Source organism: Electrona antarctica (assembly GCF_951216825.1).
Source record: "Electrona antarctica genome assembly, contig: scaffold_152, whole genome shotgun sequence".
Taxonomy (NCBI): Eukaryota; Metazoa; Chordata; class Actinopteri; order Myctophiformes; family Myctophidae; genus Electrona; species Electrona antarctica.
This window is the reverse complement of record NW_027637958.1, coordinates 26890-45000: the sequence shown is the minus strand read 5'-3', so window position 1 is coordinate 45000 and position 18111 is coordinate 26890. Positions and strand designations below refer to the sequence as shown.

The window sequence follows — 18111 nt, the reverse complement described above, 5'->3', positions numbered from 1 at the left end:
GAGGGCAGTAGAGGGCAGTAGTAGAGGGCAGTAGAGGGCAGTAGTAGAGGGCAGTAGAGGGCAGTAGAGGGCAGTAGAGGGCAGTAGAGGGCAGTAGTAGAGGGCAGTAGTAGAGGGCAGTAGTAGAGGGCAGTAGTAGAGGACAGTAGAGGACAGTAGAGGACAGTAGAGGACAGTAGAGGACAGTAGAGGACAGTAGAGGGCAGTAGTAGAGGACAGTAGTAGAGGGCAGTAGTAGAGGGCAGTAGTAGAGGGCAGTAGTAGAGGACAGTAGAGGACAGTAGAGGACAGTAGAGGGCAGTAGTAGAGGACAGTAGTAGAGGGCAGTAGTAGAGGGCAGTAGTAGAGGGCAGTAGTAGAGGGCAGTAGTAGAGGACAGTAGAGGGCAGTAGTAGAGGGCAGTAGAGGACAGTAGAGGACAGTAGAGGGCAGTAGTAGAGGGCAGTAGAGGGCAGTAGTAGAGGGCAGTAGTAGAGGGCAGTAGTAGAGGGCAGTAGTAGAGGACAGTAGAGGGCAGTAGAGGGCAGTAGAGGGCAGTAGTAGAGGACAGTAGAGGGCAGTAGAGGACAGTAGAGGGCAGTAGAGGACAGTAGAGGGCAGTAGTAGAGGACAGTAGAGGGCAGTAGGCAGTAGTAGAGGACAGTAGAGGACAGTAGTAGAGGACAGTAGAGGGCAGTAGTAGAGGACAGTAGAGGACAGTAGTAGAGGGCAGTAGAGGGCAGTAGAGGACAGTAGAGGGCAGTAGAGGACAGTAGAGGGCAGTAGTAGAGGACAGTAGAGGGCAGTAGTAGAGGGCAGTAGTAGAGGACAGTAGAGGACAGTAGTAGAGGACAGTAGAGGGCAGTAGTAGAGGACAGTAGAGGACAGTAGTAGAGGACAGTAGAGGGCAGTAGTAGAGGACAGTAGAGGGCAGTAGTAGAGGACAGTAGAGGGCAGTAGTAGAGGACAGTAGAGGGCAGTAGTAGAGGACAGTAGAGGGCAGTAGTAGAGGACAGTAGAGGGCAGTAGTAGAGGACAGTAGAGGGCAGTAGTAGAGGACAGTAGAGGACAGTAGTAGAGGACAGTAGAGGGCAGTAGTAGAGGACAGTGGAGGACAGTAGAGGGCAGTAGTAGAGGACAGTGGAGGGCAGTAGTAGAGGACAGTGGAGGGCAGTAGAGGGCAGTAGTAGAGGACAGTGGAGGGCAGTAGTAGAGGACAGTGGAGGGCAGTAGTAGAGGACAGTGGAGGGCAGTAGTAGAGGACAGTGGAGGACAGTAGTAGAGGGCAGTAGTGGAGGGCAGTAGTAGAGGGCAGTAGTAGAGGACAGTAGAGGGCAGTAGAGGACAGTAGAGGGCAGTAGAGGACAGTAGAGGGCAGTAGTAGAGGACAGTAGAGGGCAGTAGAGGACAGTAGAGGGCAGTAGAGGACAGTAGAGGGCAGTAGTAGAGGACAGTAGAGGGCAGTAGTAGAGGGCAGTAGTAGAGGACAGTAGAGGACAGTAGTAGAGGACAGTAGAGGGCAGTAGTAGAGGACAGTAGAGGACAGTAGTAGAGGGCAGTAGAGGGCAGTAGAGGACAGTAGAGGGCAGTAGAGGACAGTAGAGGGCAGTAGTAGAGGACAGTAGAGGGCAGTAGTAGAGGACAGTAGAGGGCAGTAGTAGAGGGCAGTAGAGGACAGTAGAGGACAGTAGTAGACAGTAGAGGGCAGTAGTAGAGGACAGTAGAGGACAGTAGTAGAGGACAGTAGAGGGCAGTAGTAGAGGACAGTAGAGGACAGTAGTAGAGGACAGTAGAGGGCAGTAGTAGAGGACAGTAGAGGGCAGTAGTAGAGGACAGTAGAGGGCAGTAGTAGAGGACAGTAGAGGGCAGTAGTAGAGGACAGTAGAGGACAGTAGTAGAGGACAGTAGAGGGCAGTAGTAGAGGACAGTAGAGGGCAGTAGTAGAGGACAGTAGAGGACAGTAGTAGAGGACAGTAGAGGGCAGTAGTAGAGGACAGTAGAGGACAGTAGTAGAGGACAGTAGAGGGCAGTAGTAGAGGACAGTGGAGGACAGTAGAGGGCAGTAGTAGAGGACAGTGGAGGGCAGTAGTAGAGGACAGTGGAGGGCAGTAGAGGGCAGTAGTAGAGGACAGTGGAGGGCAGTAGTAGAGGACAGTGGAGGGCAGTAGTAGAGGGCAGTAGAGGACAGTAGAGGACAGTAGTAGAGGACAGTAGAGGGCAGTAGTAGAGGGCAGTAGAGGACAGTAGAGGACAGTAGAGGGCAGTAGTAGAGGGCAGTAGAGGACAGTAGAGGACAGTAGTAGAGGACAGTAGAGGGCAGTAGTAGAGGACAGTAGAGGACAGTAGTAGAGGACAGTAGAGGGCAGTAGTAGAGGACAGTAGAGGACAGTAGTAGAGGACAGTAGAGGGCAGTAGTAGAGGACAGTAGAGGGCAGTAGTAGAGGACAGTAGAGGGCAGTAGTAGAGGACAGTAGAGGGCAGTAGTAGAGGACAGTAGAGGACAGTAGTAGAGGACAGTAGAGGGCAGTAGTAGAGGACAGTAGAGGGCAGTAGTAGAGGACAGTAGAGGACAGTAGTAGAGGACAGTAGAGGGCAGTAGTAGAGGACAGTAGAGGACAGTAGTAGAGGACAGTAGAGGGCAGTAGTAGAGGACAGTGGAGGACAGTAGAGGGCAGTAGTAGAGGACAGTGGAGGGCAGTAGTAGAGGACAGTGGAGGGCAGTAGAGGGCAGTAGTAGAGGACAGTGGAGGGCAGTAGTAGAGGACAGTGGAGGGCAGTAGTAGAGGACAGTGGAGGGCAGTAGTAGAGGACAGTGGAGGACAGTAGAGGGCAGTAGTAGAGGACAGTGGAGGGCAGTAGTAGAGGACAGTGGAGGGCAGTAGTAGAGGACAGTGGAGGGCAGTAGTAGAGGACAGTAGTAGAGGGCAGTAGTGGAGGGCAGTAGTAGAGGGCAGTAGTAGAGGACAGTAGTGGAGGACAGTAGAGGGCAGTAGTAGAGGACAGTGGAGGGCAGTAGTAGAGGACAGTGGAGGGCAGTAGTAGAGGACAGTGGAGGGCAGTAGTAGAGGACAGTGGAGGGCAGTAGAGGGCAGTAGTAGAGGACAGTGGAGGGCAGTAGAGGGCAGTAGTAGAGGACAGTGGAGGGCAGTAGAGGGCAGTAGTAGAGGGCAGTAGTAGAGGACAGTAGAGGGCAGTAGTAGAGGACAGTAGAGGACAGTAGAGGGCAGTAGTAGAGGACAGTGGAGGGCAGTAGTAGAGGACAGTGGAGGGCAGTAGTAGAGGACAGTGGAGGGCAGTAGTAGAGGACAGTGGAGGGCAGTAGTAGAGGACAGTAGAGGGCAGTAGAGGGCAGTAGAGGGCAGTAGAGGGCAGTAGTAGAGGGCAGTAGTAGAGGACAGTAGAGGGCAGTAGTAGAGGGCAGTAGTAGAGGGCAGTAGTAGAGGGCAGTAGTAGAGGACAGTAGAGGGCAGTAGAGGACAGTAGAGGGCAGTAGAGGACAGTAGAGGGCAGTAGAGGGCAGTAGTAGAGGGCAGTAGTAGAGGGCAGTAGAGGGCAGTAGTATAGGGCAGTAGTAGAGGACAGTAGTAGAGGGCAGTAGTAGAGGACAGTAGAGGGCAGTAGAGGGCAGTAGTAGAGGGCAGTAGTAGAGGACAGTAGAGGGCAGTAGTAGAGGGCAGTAGAGGACAGTAGAGGGCAGTAGTAGAGGACAGTAGTAGAGGGCAGTAGAGGGCAGTAGTAGAGGGCAGTAGTAGAGGGCAGTAGTAGAGGACAGTAGTAGAGGGCAGTAGAGGGCAGTAGTAGAGGGCAGTAGTAGAGGGCAGTAGTAGAGGACAGTAGTAGAGGACAGTAGAGGGCAGTAGTAGAGGACAGTAGAGGGCAGTAGTAGAGGGCAGTAGAGGGCAGTAGTAGAGGACAGTAGAGGGCAGTAGTAGAGGGCAGTAGTAGAGGGCAGTAGAGGGCAGTAGTAGAGGGCAGTAGAGGACAGTAGAGGGCAGTAGTAGAGGACAGTAGAGGGCAGTAGTAGAGGGCAGTAGAGGGCAGTAGTAGAGGACAGTAGAGGGCAGTAGTAGAGGGCAGTAGTAGAGGGCAGTAGAGGGCAGTAGTAGAGGGCAGTAGTAGAGGACAGTAGAGGGCAGTAGTAGAGGGCAGTAGAGGACAGTAGAGGGCAGTAGTAGAGGACAGTAGTAGAGGGCAGTAGTAGAGGACAGTAGAGGGCAGTAGAGGGCAGTAGTAGAGGACAGTAGAGGGCAGTAGTAGAGGACAGTAGTAGAGGACAGTAGTAGAGGACAGTAGTAGAGGGCAGTAGTAGAGGGCAGTAGTAGAGGACAGTAGTAGAGGACAGTAGAGGGCAGTAGTAGAGGACAGTAGAGGGCAGTAGTAGAGGACAGTAGTAGAGGACAGTAGTAGAGGGCAGTAGTAGAGGGCAGTAGAGGGCAGTAGTAGAGGGCAGTAGAGGGCAGTAGAGGGCAGTAGTAGAGGGCAGTAGAGGGCAGTAGAGGGCAGTAGTAGAGGGCAGTAGAGGACAGTAGAGGGCAGTAGTAGAGGGCAGTAGTAGAGGACAGTAGAGGGCAGTAGTAGAGGACAGTAGAGGGCAGTAGTAGAGGACAGTAGAGGACAGTAGTAGAGGACAGTAGAGGGCAGTAGTAGAGGACAGTAGAGGGCAGTAGTAGAGGACAGTAGAGGGCAGTAGTAGAGGGCAGTAGAGGACAGTAGAGGGCAGTAGTAGAGGACAGTAGAGGGCAGTAGTAGAGGACAGTAGAGGGCAGTAGTAGAGGGCAGTAGAGGGCAGTAGTAGAGGACAGTAGTAGAGGACAGTAGAGGGCAGTAGAGGACAGTAGAGGACAGTAGAGGGCAGTAGTAGAGGACAGTAGAGGGCAGTAGTAGAGGGCAGTAGTAGAGGACAGTAGAGGACAGTAGAGGACAGTAGAGGGCAGTAGTAGAGGGCAGTAGAGGACAGTAGAGGGCAGTAGAGGACAGTAGAGGGCAGTAGTAGAGGACAGTAGAGGGCAGTAGAGGGCAGTAGTAGAGGGCAGTAGAGGACAGTAGAGGGCAGTAGAGGGCAGTAGTAGAGGACAGTAGAGGGCAGTAGTAGAGGACAGTAGAGGGCAGTAGTAGAGGACAGTAGAGGACAGTAGAGGGCAGTAGTAGAGGACAGTAGAGGACAGTAGAGGACAGTAGAGGGCAGTAGTAGAGGGCAGTAGTAGAGGACAGTAGAGGACAGTAGAGGACAGTAGAGGACAGTAGAGGACAGGACAGTAGAGGACAGTAGAGGACAGTAGAGGGCAGTAGTAGAGGGCAGTAGAGGACAGTAGAGGGCAGTAGTAGAGGACAGTAGAGGGCAGTAGTAGAGGACAGTAGAGGGCAGTAGTAGAGGACAGTAGAGGGCAGTAGTAGAGGGCAGTAGTAGAGGACAGTAGAGGACAGTAGAGGACAGTAGTAGAGGGCAGTAGTAGAGGACAGTAGAGGACAGTAGAGGACAGTAGAGGACAGTAGAGGACAGTAGAGGGCAGTAGAGGACAGTAGAGGGCAGTAGTAGAGGGCAGTAGTAGAGGACAGTAGAGGACAGTAGTAGAGGACAGTAGAGGGCAGTAGTAGAGGACAGTAGAGGGCAGTAGTAGAGGGCAGTAGAGGGCAGTAGTAGAGGGCAGTAGTAGAGGGCAGTAGAGGACAGTAGAGGGCAGTAGTAGAGGACAGTAGAGGGCAGTAGTAGAGGGCAGTAGTAGAGGGCAGTAGAGGGCAGTAGTAGAGGGCAGTAGTAGAGGGCAGTAGTAGAGGGCAGTAGTAGAGGGCAGTAGAGGACAGTAGAGGGCAGTAGTAGAGGACAGTAGAGGGCAGTAGTAGAGGACAGTAGAGGGCAGTAGTAGAGGACAGTAGAGGGCAGTAGTAGAGGACAGTAGAGGACAGTAGTAGAGGACAGTAGAGGGCAGTAGTAGAGGACAGTAGAGGGCAGTAGTAGAGGACAGTAGAGGGCAGTAGTAGAGGACAGTAGAGGGCAGTAGTAGAGGGCAGTAGAGGACAGTAGAGGGCAGTAGTAGAGGACAGTAGTAGAGGACAGTAGAGGGCAGTAGAGGGCAGTAGAGGACAGTAGAGGACAGTAGAGGGCAGTAGTAGAGGGCAGTAGAGGACAGTAGAGGGCAGTAGTAGAGGACAGTAGAGGACAGTAGAGGGCAGTAGAGGGCAGTAGTAGAGGGCAGTAGTAGAGGACAGTAGAGGGCAGTAGTAGAGGACAGTAGAGGACAGTAGTAGAGGACAGTAGAGGACAGTAGTAGAGGGCAGTAGAGGACAGTAGAGGACAGTAGAGGGCAGTAGTAGAGGACAGTAGTAGAGGACAGTAGAGGGCAGTAGTAGAGGACAGTAGAGGACAGTAGAGGGCAGTAGTAGAGGACAGTAGAGGGCAGTAGTAGAGGACAGTAGAGGACAGTAGAGGGCAGTAGAGGGCAGTAGTAGAGGGCAGTAGTAGAGGACAGTAGAGGGCAGTAGTAGAGGACAGTAGAGGACAGTAGAGGGCAGTAGTAGAGGACAGTAGAGGGCAGTAGTAGAGGACAGTAGAGGACAGTAGAGGGCAGTAGAGGGCAGTAGTAGAGGGCAGTAGTAGAGGACAGTAGAGGGCAGTAGTAGAGGACAGTAGAGGGCAGTAGTAGAGGACAGTAGAGGGCAGTAGTAGAGGACAGTAGAGGGCAGTAGTAGAGGACAGTAGAGGACAGTAGAGGACAGTAGAGGGCAGTAGTAGAGGACAGTAGAGGGCAGTAGTAGAGGGCAGTAGTAGAGGACAGTAGAGGACAGTAGAGGACAGTAGAGGACAGTAGAGGACAGTAGAGGACAGTAGAGGGCAGTAGTAGAGGGCAGTAGTAGAGGACAGTAGAGGGCAGTAGTAGAGGACAGTAGAGGGCAGTAGTAGAGGACAGTAGAGGGCAGTAGTAGAGGGCAGTAGTAGAGGACAGTAGAGGACAGTAGAGGACAGTAGTAGAGGGCAGTAGTAGAGGACAGTAGAGGACAGTAGAGGACAGTAGAGGGCAGTAGAGGACAGTAGAGGGCAGTAGTAGAGGGCAGTAGTAGAGGACAGTAGAGGACAGTAGTAGAGGACAGTAGAGGGCAGTAGTAGAGGACAGTAGAGGACAGTAGTAGAGGACAGTAGAGGGCAGTAGTAGAGGACAGTAGAGGGCAGTAGTAGAGGACAGTAGAGGGCAGTAGTAGAGGACAGTAGAGGGCAGTAGTAGAGGACAGTAGAGGGCAGTAGTAGAGGACAGTAGAGGGCAGTAGTAGAGGACAGTAGAGGGCAGTAGTAGAGGACAGTAGAGGGCAGTAGTAGAGGACAGTAGAGGGCAGTAGTAGAGGGCAGTAGAGGACAGTAGAGGGCAGTAGTAGAGGACAGTAGTAGAGGACAGTAGAGGGCAGTAGAGGGCAGTAGAGGACAGTAGAGGACAGTAGAGGGCAGTAGTAGAGGACAGTAGAGGGCAGTAGTAGAGGGCAGTAGAGGACAGAGGGCAGTAGTAGAGGGCAGTAGAGGGCAGTAGTAGAGGGCAGTAGAGGACAGTAGAGGGCAGTAGTAGAGGGCAGTAGTAGAGGACAGTAGAGGGCAGTAGAGGACAGTAGAGGACAGTAGAGGGCAGTAGAGGGCAGTAGTAGAGGGCAGTAGAGGGCAGTAGTAGAGGACAGTAGAGGGCAGTAGTAGAGGGCAGTAGAGGACAGTAGAGGGCAGTAGAGGACAGTAGAGGGCAGTAGAGGGCAGTAGTAGAGGACAGTAGAGGGCAGTAGTAGAGGGCAGTAGAGGACAGTAGAGGGCAGTAGTAGAGGGCAGTAGAGGACAGTAGAGGGCAGTAGTAGAGGACAGTGGAGGGCAGTAGTAGAGGACAGTGGAGGGCAGTAGTAGAGGGCAGTAGTAGAGGGCAGTAGTAGAGGGCAGTAGAGGGCAGTAGAGGGCAGTAGAGGGCAGTAGAGGACAGTAGAGGGCAGTAGAGGGCAGTAGAGGGCAGTAGAGGGCAGTAGAGGACAGTAGAGGGCAGTAGAGGGCAGTAGAGGGCAGTAGAGGGCAGTAGAGGGCAGTAGAGGGCAGTAGAGGGCAGTAGTAGAGGGCAGTAGTAGAGGGCAGTAGAGGGCAGTAGTAGAGGGCAGTAGTAGAGGGCAGTAGAGGGCAGTAGTAGAGGACAGTAGAGGGCAGTAGTAGAGGGCAGTAGTAGAGGACAGTAGAGGGCAGTAGTAGAGGACAGTAGAGGGCAGTAGTAGAGGGCAGTAGTAGAGGACAGTAGAGGGCAGTAGAGGACAGTAGAGGGCAGTAGAGGGCAGTAGTAGAGGACAGTAGAGGGCAGTAGAGGACAGTAGTAGAGGGCAGTAGTAGAGGGCAGTAGAGGACAGTAGAGGGCAGTAGTAGAGGGCAGTAGTAGAGGACAGTATAGGGCAGTAGAGGACAGTAGTAGAGGGCAGTAGTAGAGGACAGTAGAGGGCAGTAGTAGAGGACAGTAGAGGGCAGTAGTAGAGGACAGTAGTAGAGGGCAGTAGAGGGCAGTAGAGGACAGTAGTAGAGGACAGTAGAGGGCAGTAGAGGGCAGTAGTAGAGGGCAGTAGTAGAGGACAGTAGAGGGCAGTAGTAGAGGACAGTAGAGGGCAGTAGTAGAGGACAGTAGAGGGCAGTAGTATAGGGCAGTAGTAGAGGACAGTAGAGGGCAGTAGAGGGCAGTAGTAGAGGGCAGTAGTAGAGGACAGTAGAGGGCAGTAGTATAGGGCAGTAGAGGACAGTAGTAGAGGACAGTAGAGGGCAGTAGAGGGCAGTAGTAGAGGGCAGTAGTAGAGGACAGTAGAGGGCAGTAGTAGAGGACAGTAGAGGGCAGTAGTAGAGGACAGTAGAGGGCAGTAGTATAGGGCAGTAGAGGGCAGTAGAGGACAGTAGTAGAGGACAGTAGAGGGCAGTAGAGGGCAGTAGTAGAGGACAGTAGAGGGCAGTAGTAGAGGACAGTAGAGGGCAGTAGTAGAGGGCAGTAGAGGGCAGTAGAGGACAGTAGTAGAGGACAGTAGAGGGCAGTAGTAGAGGACAGTAGAGGGCAGTAGTAGAGGACAGTAGAGGGCAGTAGTAGAGGACAGTAGAGGGCAGTAGTAGAGGACAGTAGAGGGCAGTAGAGGGCAGTAGTAGAGGGCAGTAGAGGGCAGTAGTAGAGGACAGTAGAGGGCAGTAGTAGAGGGCAGTAGTAGAGGACAGTAGAGGGCAGTAGAGGACAGTAGTAGAGGACAGTAGAGGGCAGTAGAGGGCAGTAGTAGAGGACAGTAGAGGGCAGTAGTAGAGGACAGTAGAGGGCAGTAGAGGACAGTAGAGGGCAGTAGAGGGCAGTAGTAGAGGACAGTAGAGGGCAGTAGTAGAGGACAGTAGAGGGCAGTAGAGGGCAGTAGTAGAGGACAGTAGAGGGCAGTAGTAGAGGACAGTAGAGGGCAGTAGAGGGCAGTAGAGGGCAGTAGTAGAGGGCAGTAGAGGACAGTAGAGGGCAGTAGTAGAGGGCAGTAGTAGAGGGCAGTAGTAGAGGGCAGTAGAGGACAGTAGAGGGCAGTAGTAGAGGGCAGTAGTAGAGGGCAGTAGAGGGCAGTAGAGGACAGTAGAGGGCAGTAGAGGGCAGTAGAGGGCAGTAGTAGAGGGCAGTAGTAGAGGGCAGTAGAGGGCAGTAGAGGACAGTAGAGGGCAGTAGTAGAGGGCAGTAGTAGAGGGCAGTAGAGGGCAGTAGAGGACAGTAGAGGGCAGTAGTAGAGGGCAGTAGTAGAGGACAGTAGAGGGCAGTAGAGGGCAGTAGAGGGCAGTAGAGGGCAGTAGTAGAGGGCAGTAGTAGAGGACAGTAGAGGGCAGTAGAGGGCAGTAGAGGGCAGTAGTAGAGGACAGTAGAGGGCAGTAGTAGAGGGCAGTAGTAGAGGGCAGTAGAGGACAGTAGAGGGCAGTAGAGGGCAGTAGAGGGCAGTAGTAGAGGGCAGTAGAGGACAGTAGAGGGCAGTAGTAGAGGGCAGTAGAGGGCAGTAGAGGGCAGTAGTAGAGGGCAGTAGAGGGCAGTAGTAGAGGACAGTAGAGGGCAGTAGTAGAGGACAGTAGAGGACAGTAGAGGGCAGTAGAGGGCAGTAGAGGGCAGTAGAGGACAGTAGAGGGCAGTAGTAGAGGGCAGTAGAGGGCAGTAGAGGGCAGTAGTAGAGGACAGTAGAGGGCAGTAGTAGAGGGCAGTAGAGGGCAGTAGTGGAGGGCAGTGGAGGGCAGTGGAGGGCAGTAGTAGAGGGCAGTAGAGGGCAGTAGAGGACAGTAGTAGAGGGCAGTAGAGGACAGTAGTAGAGGGCAGTAGAGGGCAGTAGAGGACAGTAGAGGGCAGTAGAGGGCAGTAGTAGAGGGCAGTGGAGGACAGTAGTAGAGGACAGTAGAGGGCAGTAGAGGGCAGTAGAGGGCAGTAGTAGAGGGCAGTAGAGGACAGTAGTAGAGGGCAGTAGAGGGCAGTAGTAGAGGACAGTAGTAGAGGACAGTAGAGGGCAGTAGAGGGCAGCAGTAGAGGGCAGTAGAGGACAGTAGAGGACAGTAGTAGAGGGCAGTAGAGGGCAGTAGTAGAGGGCAGTAGAGGGCAGTAGAGGGCAGTAGTAGAGGGCAGTAGAGGGCAGTAGTAGAGGACAGTAGAGGACAGTGGAGGGCAGTGGAGGGCAGTAGAGGGCAGTGGAGGGCAGTGGAGGGCAGTGGAGGGCAGTAGAGGACAGTAGAGGGCAGTGGAGGGCAGTGGAGGGCAGTGGAGGGCAGTGGAGGGCAGTGGAGGGCAGTAGAGGGCAGTGGAGGGCACACAGGGCTGCTGAGTAATTGAATACATTTACTTAAGTACTGTACTTACTACTGTGTGTGTGTGTGTGTGTGTGTGTGTGTGTGTGTGTGTGTGTGTGTGTGTGTGTGTGTGTGTGTGTGTGTGTGTGTGTGTGTGTGCAGGAAGGGGACAAGGAGATCGCCACTAAGATGCAGGAACTGGCTCTGAGTGAAGGAGCTCTGCCCAGACACCTTCACACCTCCATGTTCACTGTGAGCGCTGACCAGAGGATGCTGACCAACAGGTACACAGACACACACACACGCCATTATTAATTTACATCGTGTACAAATATATCGCATACAAGAAAACGGTAAAGTCCTCAATCCTGGTCTCTATACTGCCTCCCCCTGGCCAGCCGGGGCGCCTGATGGAGGGGTCTGATTAACGTGTTCCTTCCACGCGCTACGCCCGCTGTCAGGTGAAAAGAAGCGACTTGGACTCCTCATGCATAGAAGAAAGCATGAGGTCAGCGCCCAGGATCACATTAGATAATTGACACTGGGTGAAAGGAAATCGGTTGAAATATCGTGGGATAAAAATGTAGACAAAACAATGATTAAAGGTGTAGTGAAATGAAAAATACGTTTTTCACACTTTTAGACCATATCCGTGGTCATCATATGGGCATACCTAACAATGGATGCCAAAAAAACGAGAAAATTCTCGTTTTTGTGTGTTTTTATATCAAACGTCCATAAAAATATATTTTTTATTACTTCCTGAAAACAAAAACGTGCTGCGTGATGACGTGTCGAGGCCCACATCGATAAAAGCCAATAAAAATGAAGCTCACCCGTTTAATTCCCCATATCTCCGCATCCGTCCAGCACAGGCTGCACAGCTGCTACTGATTACAAACATCTTCCGTTTTTATTCCCATTCAAGATAACATCCAGGGAGTGTATTACTCGGTTTCAACTTAATCATCACGCTAAAAAATGTATCTGAAAACATTATAGGGTAGAAATAAGCCACATAAGAGTAAACTGGTAAAGCTGGACGACTATCTGATGTGTAAACAAACATCCACACGCTGTCCTGCGTAGCATAGCAGCAGCATAGCTACGGCCCCTAGCTACCGTCCCATCCCCTGAAGGGATGCGACGCTCTGATTGGTTCAGAAACTTCATAGCGGTGTTTCAACTTGAAACTTCACAATAAATGTCCACCATTTCCGTTTCACTACACCTTTAAAGTCCTCAGTCACCACGTCATTGGGATTCCATAGAATCATGTTGCAGAGGATTCCATAGAATCATGTTGCAGAGGATTCCATAGAATCATGTTGCAGAGGATTCCATAGAATCATGTTGCAGAGGATTCCATAGAATCATGTTGCAGAGGACTCCATAGAATCATGTTGCAGAGGACTCCATAGAATCATGTTGCAGAGGATTCCATAGAATCATGTTGCAGAGGACTCCATAGAATCATGTTGCAGAGGACTCCATAGAATCATGTTGCAGAGGACTCCATAGAATCATGTTGCAGAGGACTCCATAGAATCATGTTGCAGAGGATTCCATAGAATCATGTTGCAGAGGACTCCATAGAATCATGTTGCAGAGCGAAAATAACCGATCTACAAGCTCTCAGAGAGCATTTGAAGTGGTCAAACTAGCAACAATGTTCAGAAGCATCTTCCAGAGAAAGAAATGTTGACTGGGGAAAAAATCTATTTCACCACTTTAATCATACAGTAGGCCTAGCCTCCATTGGCTATTTGAAAATAGCCGATCTACAAGCTCACACAAAATATATTTCAGATGGGGGTCCACGATATTAATTTAGGGGTCCTTGAATGGGGTGTGTTTGTTTCTCTCTACCAGACAGCTGGGGGTCATAGTGACCCAGTGGGTGTGTTTGTTTCTCTCTACCAGACAGCTGGGGGTCATAGTGACCCAGTGGGTGTGTTTGTTTCTCTCTACCAGACAGCTGGGGGTCATAGTGACCCAGTGGGTGTGTTTGTTTCTCTCTACCAGACAGCTGGGGGTCATAGTGACCCAGTGGGTGTGTTTGTTTCTCTCTACCAGACAGCTGGGGGTCATAGTGACCCAGTGGGTGTGTTTGTTTCTCTCTACCAGACAGCTGGGGGTCATAGTGACCCAGTGGGTGTGTTTGTTTCTCTCTACCAGACAGCTGAGTCGTCACCTGGTGGGTCTGTGGACGGCAGAGAATCCAACGGCCATGAACCTGCTGAAGAGAATCCTGGTGAGATCCATGTTTTCACTCAGACCAGTACTGTATGAGTGAGATCCATGTTTTCACTCAGACCAGTACTGTATGTGTGAGATCCATGTTTTCACTCAGACCAGTACTGTATGAGTGAGATCCATGTTTTCACTCAGACCAGTACTGTATGTGTGAGATCCATGTTTTCACTCAGACCAGTACTGTATGAGTGAGATCCATGTTTTCACTCAGACCAGTACTGTATGTGTGAGATCCATGTTTTCACTCAGACCAGTACTGTATGAGTGAGATCCATGTTTTCACTCAGACCAGTACTGTATGAGTGTCCACTCCATGTTTTCACTCAGACCAGTACTGTATGAGTGAGATCCATGTTTTCACTCAGACCAGTACTGTATGAGTGAGATCCATGTTTTCACTCAGACCAGTACTGTATGAGTGAGATCCATGTTTTCACTCAGACCAGTACTGTATGAGTGAGATCCATGTTTTCACTCAGACCAGTACTGTATGAGTGTCCACTCCATGTTTTCACTCAGACCAGTACTGTATGAGTGTCCACTCCATGTTTTCACACCAACACACAGACCAATGAATACTGTATGTATATTTCTGTACTGTAGATTTCCAAGCCCTCCAGTAACACTGCTTGAAATTTCTGCAATTCTGGGCACTGTATTTTGCCCGTAAACCTCAAGTTTAGCAGCAAGTAGCAAGTTTACCGGAGTTTGTTGTAAAGTTTAACGGGAGTTTCCTGTAATATACACATCCGTATTCCATGCTTTTTGCGCAGTGTAAGGCTATCCAACGTTGAAGCTGCCGCCACCTACTGGCCAAAAGTAGCCTCGGAAACCCAGACGTTTTTATTTCCAAGGAGACGCTCCGGTCTGGTCTCTATCCTTTTATAACTATGGAGATTTTAGGTTAGCGTTTGTGGTACCACGTCACATGTACAGTGATTGGTTAACTGTGACTCCTCCCCCAGCCTGTGCGATGGTTGGTTAACTGTGACTCCTCCCCCTCCAGCCTACCGGTCTATTGGCCTATCTGTACAGTGATTGGTTAACACCATGGAGGCCCGGGGCGGAGATCTCCGTCAAGTGCAAGGTCATGGTCAAGTGCCCGGGATGGAGATTGATAAATAGGACGGAGATTAATGATATCAAAACCGATCGCATCGCTCCACAGCCTAGGAGCGCTTGTTGCTCCACAGCCTAGGAGCATCGCTCCACAGCCTAGGAGCGCTTGTTGCTCCACAGCCTAGGAGGGCTTGTTGCTCCACAGCCTAGGAGGGCTTGTTGCTCCACAGCCTAGGAGCGCTTGTTGCTCCACAGCCTAGGAGCGCTAGTTGCTCCACAGCCTAGGAGCGCTTGTTGCTCCACAGCCTAGGAGCGCTTGTTGCTCCACAGCCTAGGAGCGCTAGTTGCTCCACAGCCTAGGAGCGCTTGTTGCTCCACAGCCTAGGAGCGCTTGTTGCTCCACAGCCTAGGAGCGCTTGTTGCTCCACAGCCTAGGAGCGCTTGTTGCTCCACAGCCTAGGAGCGCTTGTTGCTCCACAGCCTAGGAGCGCTTGTTGCTCCACAGCCTAGGAGCGCTTGTTGCTCCACAGCCTAGGAGCGCTTGTTGCTCCACAGCCTAGGAGCGCTTGTTGCTCCACAGCCTAGGAGCGCTTGTTGCTCCACAGCCTAGGAGCGCTTGTTGCTCCACAGCCTAGGAGCGCTTGTTGCTCCACAGCCTAGGAGCGCTTGTTGCTCCACAGCCTAGGAGCGCTTGTTGCTCCACAGCCTAGGAGGGCTTGTTGCTCCACAGCCTAGGAGCGCTAGTTGCTCCACAGCCTAGGAGCGCTTGTTGCTCCACAGCCTAGGAGCGCTTGTTGCTCCACAGCCTAGGAGCGCTTGTTGCTCCACAGCCTAGGAGCGCTTGTTGCTCCACAGCCTAGGAGCGCTAGTTGCTCCACAGCCTAGGAGCGCTAGTTGCTCCACAGCCTAGGAGCGCTAGTTGCTCCACAGCCTAGGAGCGCTTGTTGCTCCACAGCCTAGGAGCGCTTGTTGCTCCACAGCCTAGGAGCGCTTGTTGCTCCACAGCCTAGGAGCGCTTGTTGCTCCACAGCCTAGGAGCGCTAGTTGCTCCACAGCCTAGGAGCGCATCGCTCCACAGCCTAGGAGCGCTTGTTGCTCCACAGCCTAGGAGGGCTTGTTGCTCCACAGCCTAGGAGCGCTTGTTGCTCCACAGCCTAGGAGGGCTTGTTGCTCCACAGCCTAGGAGCGCTTGTTGCTCCACAGCCTAGGAGCGCTTGTTGCTCCACAGCCTAGGAGGGCTTGTTGCTCCACAGCCTAGGAGCGCTTGTTGCTCCACAGCCTAGGAGGGCTTGTTGCTCCACAGCCTAGGAGCGCTTGTTGCTCCACAGCCTAGGAGCGCTTGTTGCTCCACAGCCTAGGAGGGCTTGTTGCTCCACAGCCTAGGAGCGCTTGTTGCTCCACAGCCTAGGAGCATCGCTCCACAGCCTAGGAGGGCTTGTTGCTCCACAGCCTAGGAGGGCTTGTTGCTCCACAGCCTAGGAGCGCTTGTTGCTCCACAGCCTAGGAGGGCTTGTTGCTCCACAGCCTAGGAGGGCTTGTTGCTCCACAGCCTAGGAGCGCTTGTTGCTCCACAGCCTAGGAGGGCTTGTTGCTCCACAGCCTAGGAGCGCTTGTTGCTCCACAGCCTAGGAGGGCTTGTTGCTCCACAGCCTAGGAGCGCTTGTTGCTCCACAGCCTAGGAGCGCTTGTTGCTCCACAGCCTAGGAGCGCTTGTTGCTCCACAGCCTAGGAGCGCTAGTTGCTCCACAGCCTAGGAGCGCTTGTTGCTCCACAGCCTAGGAGCGCTTGTTGCTCCACAGCCTAGGAGCGCTTGTTGCTCCACAGCCTAGGAGCGCTTGTTGCTCCACAGCCTAGGAGCGCTTGTTGCTCCACAGCCTAGGAGGGCTTGTTGCTCCACAGCCTAGGAGCGCTAGTTGCTCCACAGCCTAGGAGCGCTTGTTGCTCCACAGCCTAGGAGCGCTTGTTGCTCCACAGCCTAGGAGCGCTTGTTGCTCCACAGCCTAGGAGCGCTTGTTGCTCCACAGCCTAGGAGCGCTTGTTGCTCCACAGCCTAGGAGCGCTTGTTGCCCGATCCGATGACGTGTCAAACAGTGACACGTCATCGGAAATGTTCCCTGCCTGTTTAGCTGACGAAAACGAAAATCTTAAAACGTTCATAACTCCCGATCTAAATCATCCCGTCTAATTCTGAAAAAAGATCCTGTGTTAGACGGCGCTCCGCGGTCCAGTCGCTAGTCGCGATAGATTTATTCTTACCTCCCGTTGTTGTCGATCGACTCTAGAGTGGTGTGGCTATTGTTAGCTGCTACACAGACATGCACAACAACTTCCGGTGTGCCGGTAAAAGTGGTCCGGGCGCTATAAATGATGGGCACATGGATTAAATGGATTAAATAGGTCCGGGCAAGCAAGGTGTTAATGAACTGTAACTCCTCCTCCAGCCTACCGGTATATTGGCCTACCTGGACAGTGATTAGTTAATTAACTGTAACTCCTCCTCCAGCCTACCGGTCTATTGGCCTACCTGGACAGTCCCGACCCGGTCCCAGAGAGAGACGTGGACAGGATGCACATCAGGGACAACCTCAAGATCGCCACGGTAACCAACACACACTAACTGTCAATCATATTGTATCCATTTTTATTATTTTACTGCGAAGAAGAGCTCTACTCTGGGTGGGAGACCGTCTGGTCGGGGGGTCCCGGGGGTCCCCTGAAGAGCTCTACTCTGGGTGGGAGACCGTCTGGTCGGGGGGTCCCGGGGGTCCCCTGAAGAGCTCTACTCTGGGTGGGAGACCGGTTCTTAAGTTCAGTTGGGTCATACCAAGGTGTATTTTGCTAACATCTTGTTGGTATTGTTTCCCTCCTCCCGGGCGGTTCAGGACCAGTTGGGTCGTACCAAGGTTCCAGAGTGGCAGCGCGTGGCGGGCAAGGCGGCCAAAGAGGTGGAGAAGTTCGCCAAGGAGAAGGCTGACGTGGTGCTGATGCACTGGAGGGACAAGATGGGCATCGCCCAGAAAGAGGTGAGGGTACATTACATTCGGACTGTTGGGCGAAGGGGGGGGGGGGGGGGGGGGGTACTGCAGCTATCCTGAAGCGCACTTTGATATAACCCAGAATGATCAATTGTACTCCCAACAGTTCCTTAGCATGGCTATACTTCCACTTTATATTTTACTCATGATCAGAGCTTCCGTTGCTCCAGACTGTATGACGGAAGCATTTATATTTTACTCGTGATCAGAGCTTCCGTTGCTCCAGACTGTATGACGGAAGCATTTATATTTTACTCATGATCAGAGCTTCCGTTGCTCCAGACTGTATGACGGAAGCATTTATATTTTACTCATGATCAGAGCTTCCGTTGCTCCAGACTGTACGACGGAAGCATTTATATTTTACTCATGATCAGAGCTTCCGTTGCTCCAGACTGTATGACGGAAGCATTTATATTTTACTCATGATCAGAGCTTCCGTTGCTCCAGACTGTATGACGGAAGCATTTATATTTTACTCATGATCAGAGCTTCCGTTGCTCCAGACTGTATGACGGAAGCATTTATATTTGACTCATGATCAGAGCTTCCGTTGCTCCAGACTGTACGACGGAATCATTTATATTTTACTCATGATCAGAGCTTCCGTTGCTCCAGACTGTACGACGGAAGCATTTATATTTTACTCATGATCAGAGCTTCCGTTGCTCCAGACTGTACGACGGAATCATTTATATTTTACTCATGATCAGAGCTTCCGTTGCTCCAGACTGTACGACGGAAGCATTTATATTTTACTCATGATCAGAGCTTCCGTTGCTCCAGACTGTATGACGGAAGCATTCATATTTTACTCATGATCAGAGCTTCCGTTGCTCCAGACTGTATGACGGAAGCATTTATATTTTACTCGTGATCAGAGCTTCCGTTGCTCCAGACTGTATGACGGAAGCATTTATATTTTACTCGTGATCAGAGCTTCCGTTGCTCCAGACTGTATGACGGAAGCATTTATATTTTACTCATGATCAGAGCTTCCGTTGCTCCAGACTGTACGACGGA

At 52.0% G+C, this 18111-nt stretch overlaps 1 protein-coding gene across 1 annotated transcript in view; it reads left to right on the top strand.

Annotated features, from left to right (window-relative positions):
* The window catches only part of LOC306918510 (dnaJ homolog subfamily C member 13-like), a gene marked incomplete at its 3' end in the record, with an annotated part of 137277 nt that overhangs the window by 98072 nt on the left and 21094 nt on the right, over positions 1 to 18111 (top strand). The window contains exons 15-18 of the mRNA XM_079531411.1: positions 10901 to 11022; positions 12917 to 12992; positions 16557 to 16652; positions 16936 to 17076. Of these exons, the coding sequence (XP_079387537.1) occupies positions 10901 to 11022; positions 12917 to 12992; positions 16557 to 16652; positions 16936 to 17076 (435 nt within the window). The remainder of the gene's footprint in view (positions 1 to 10900; positions 11023 to 12916; positions 12993 to 16556; positions 16653 to 16935; positions 17077 to 18111) is intronic.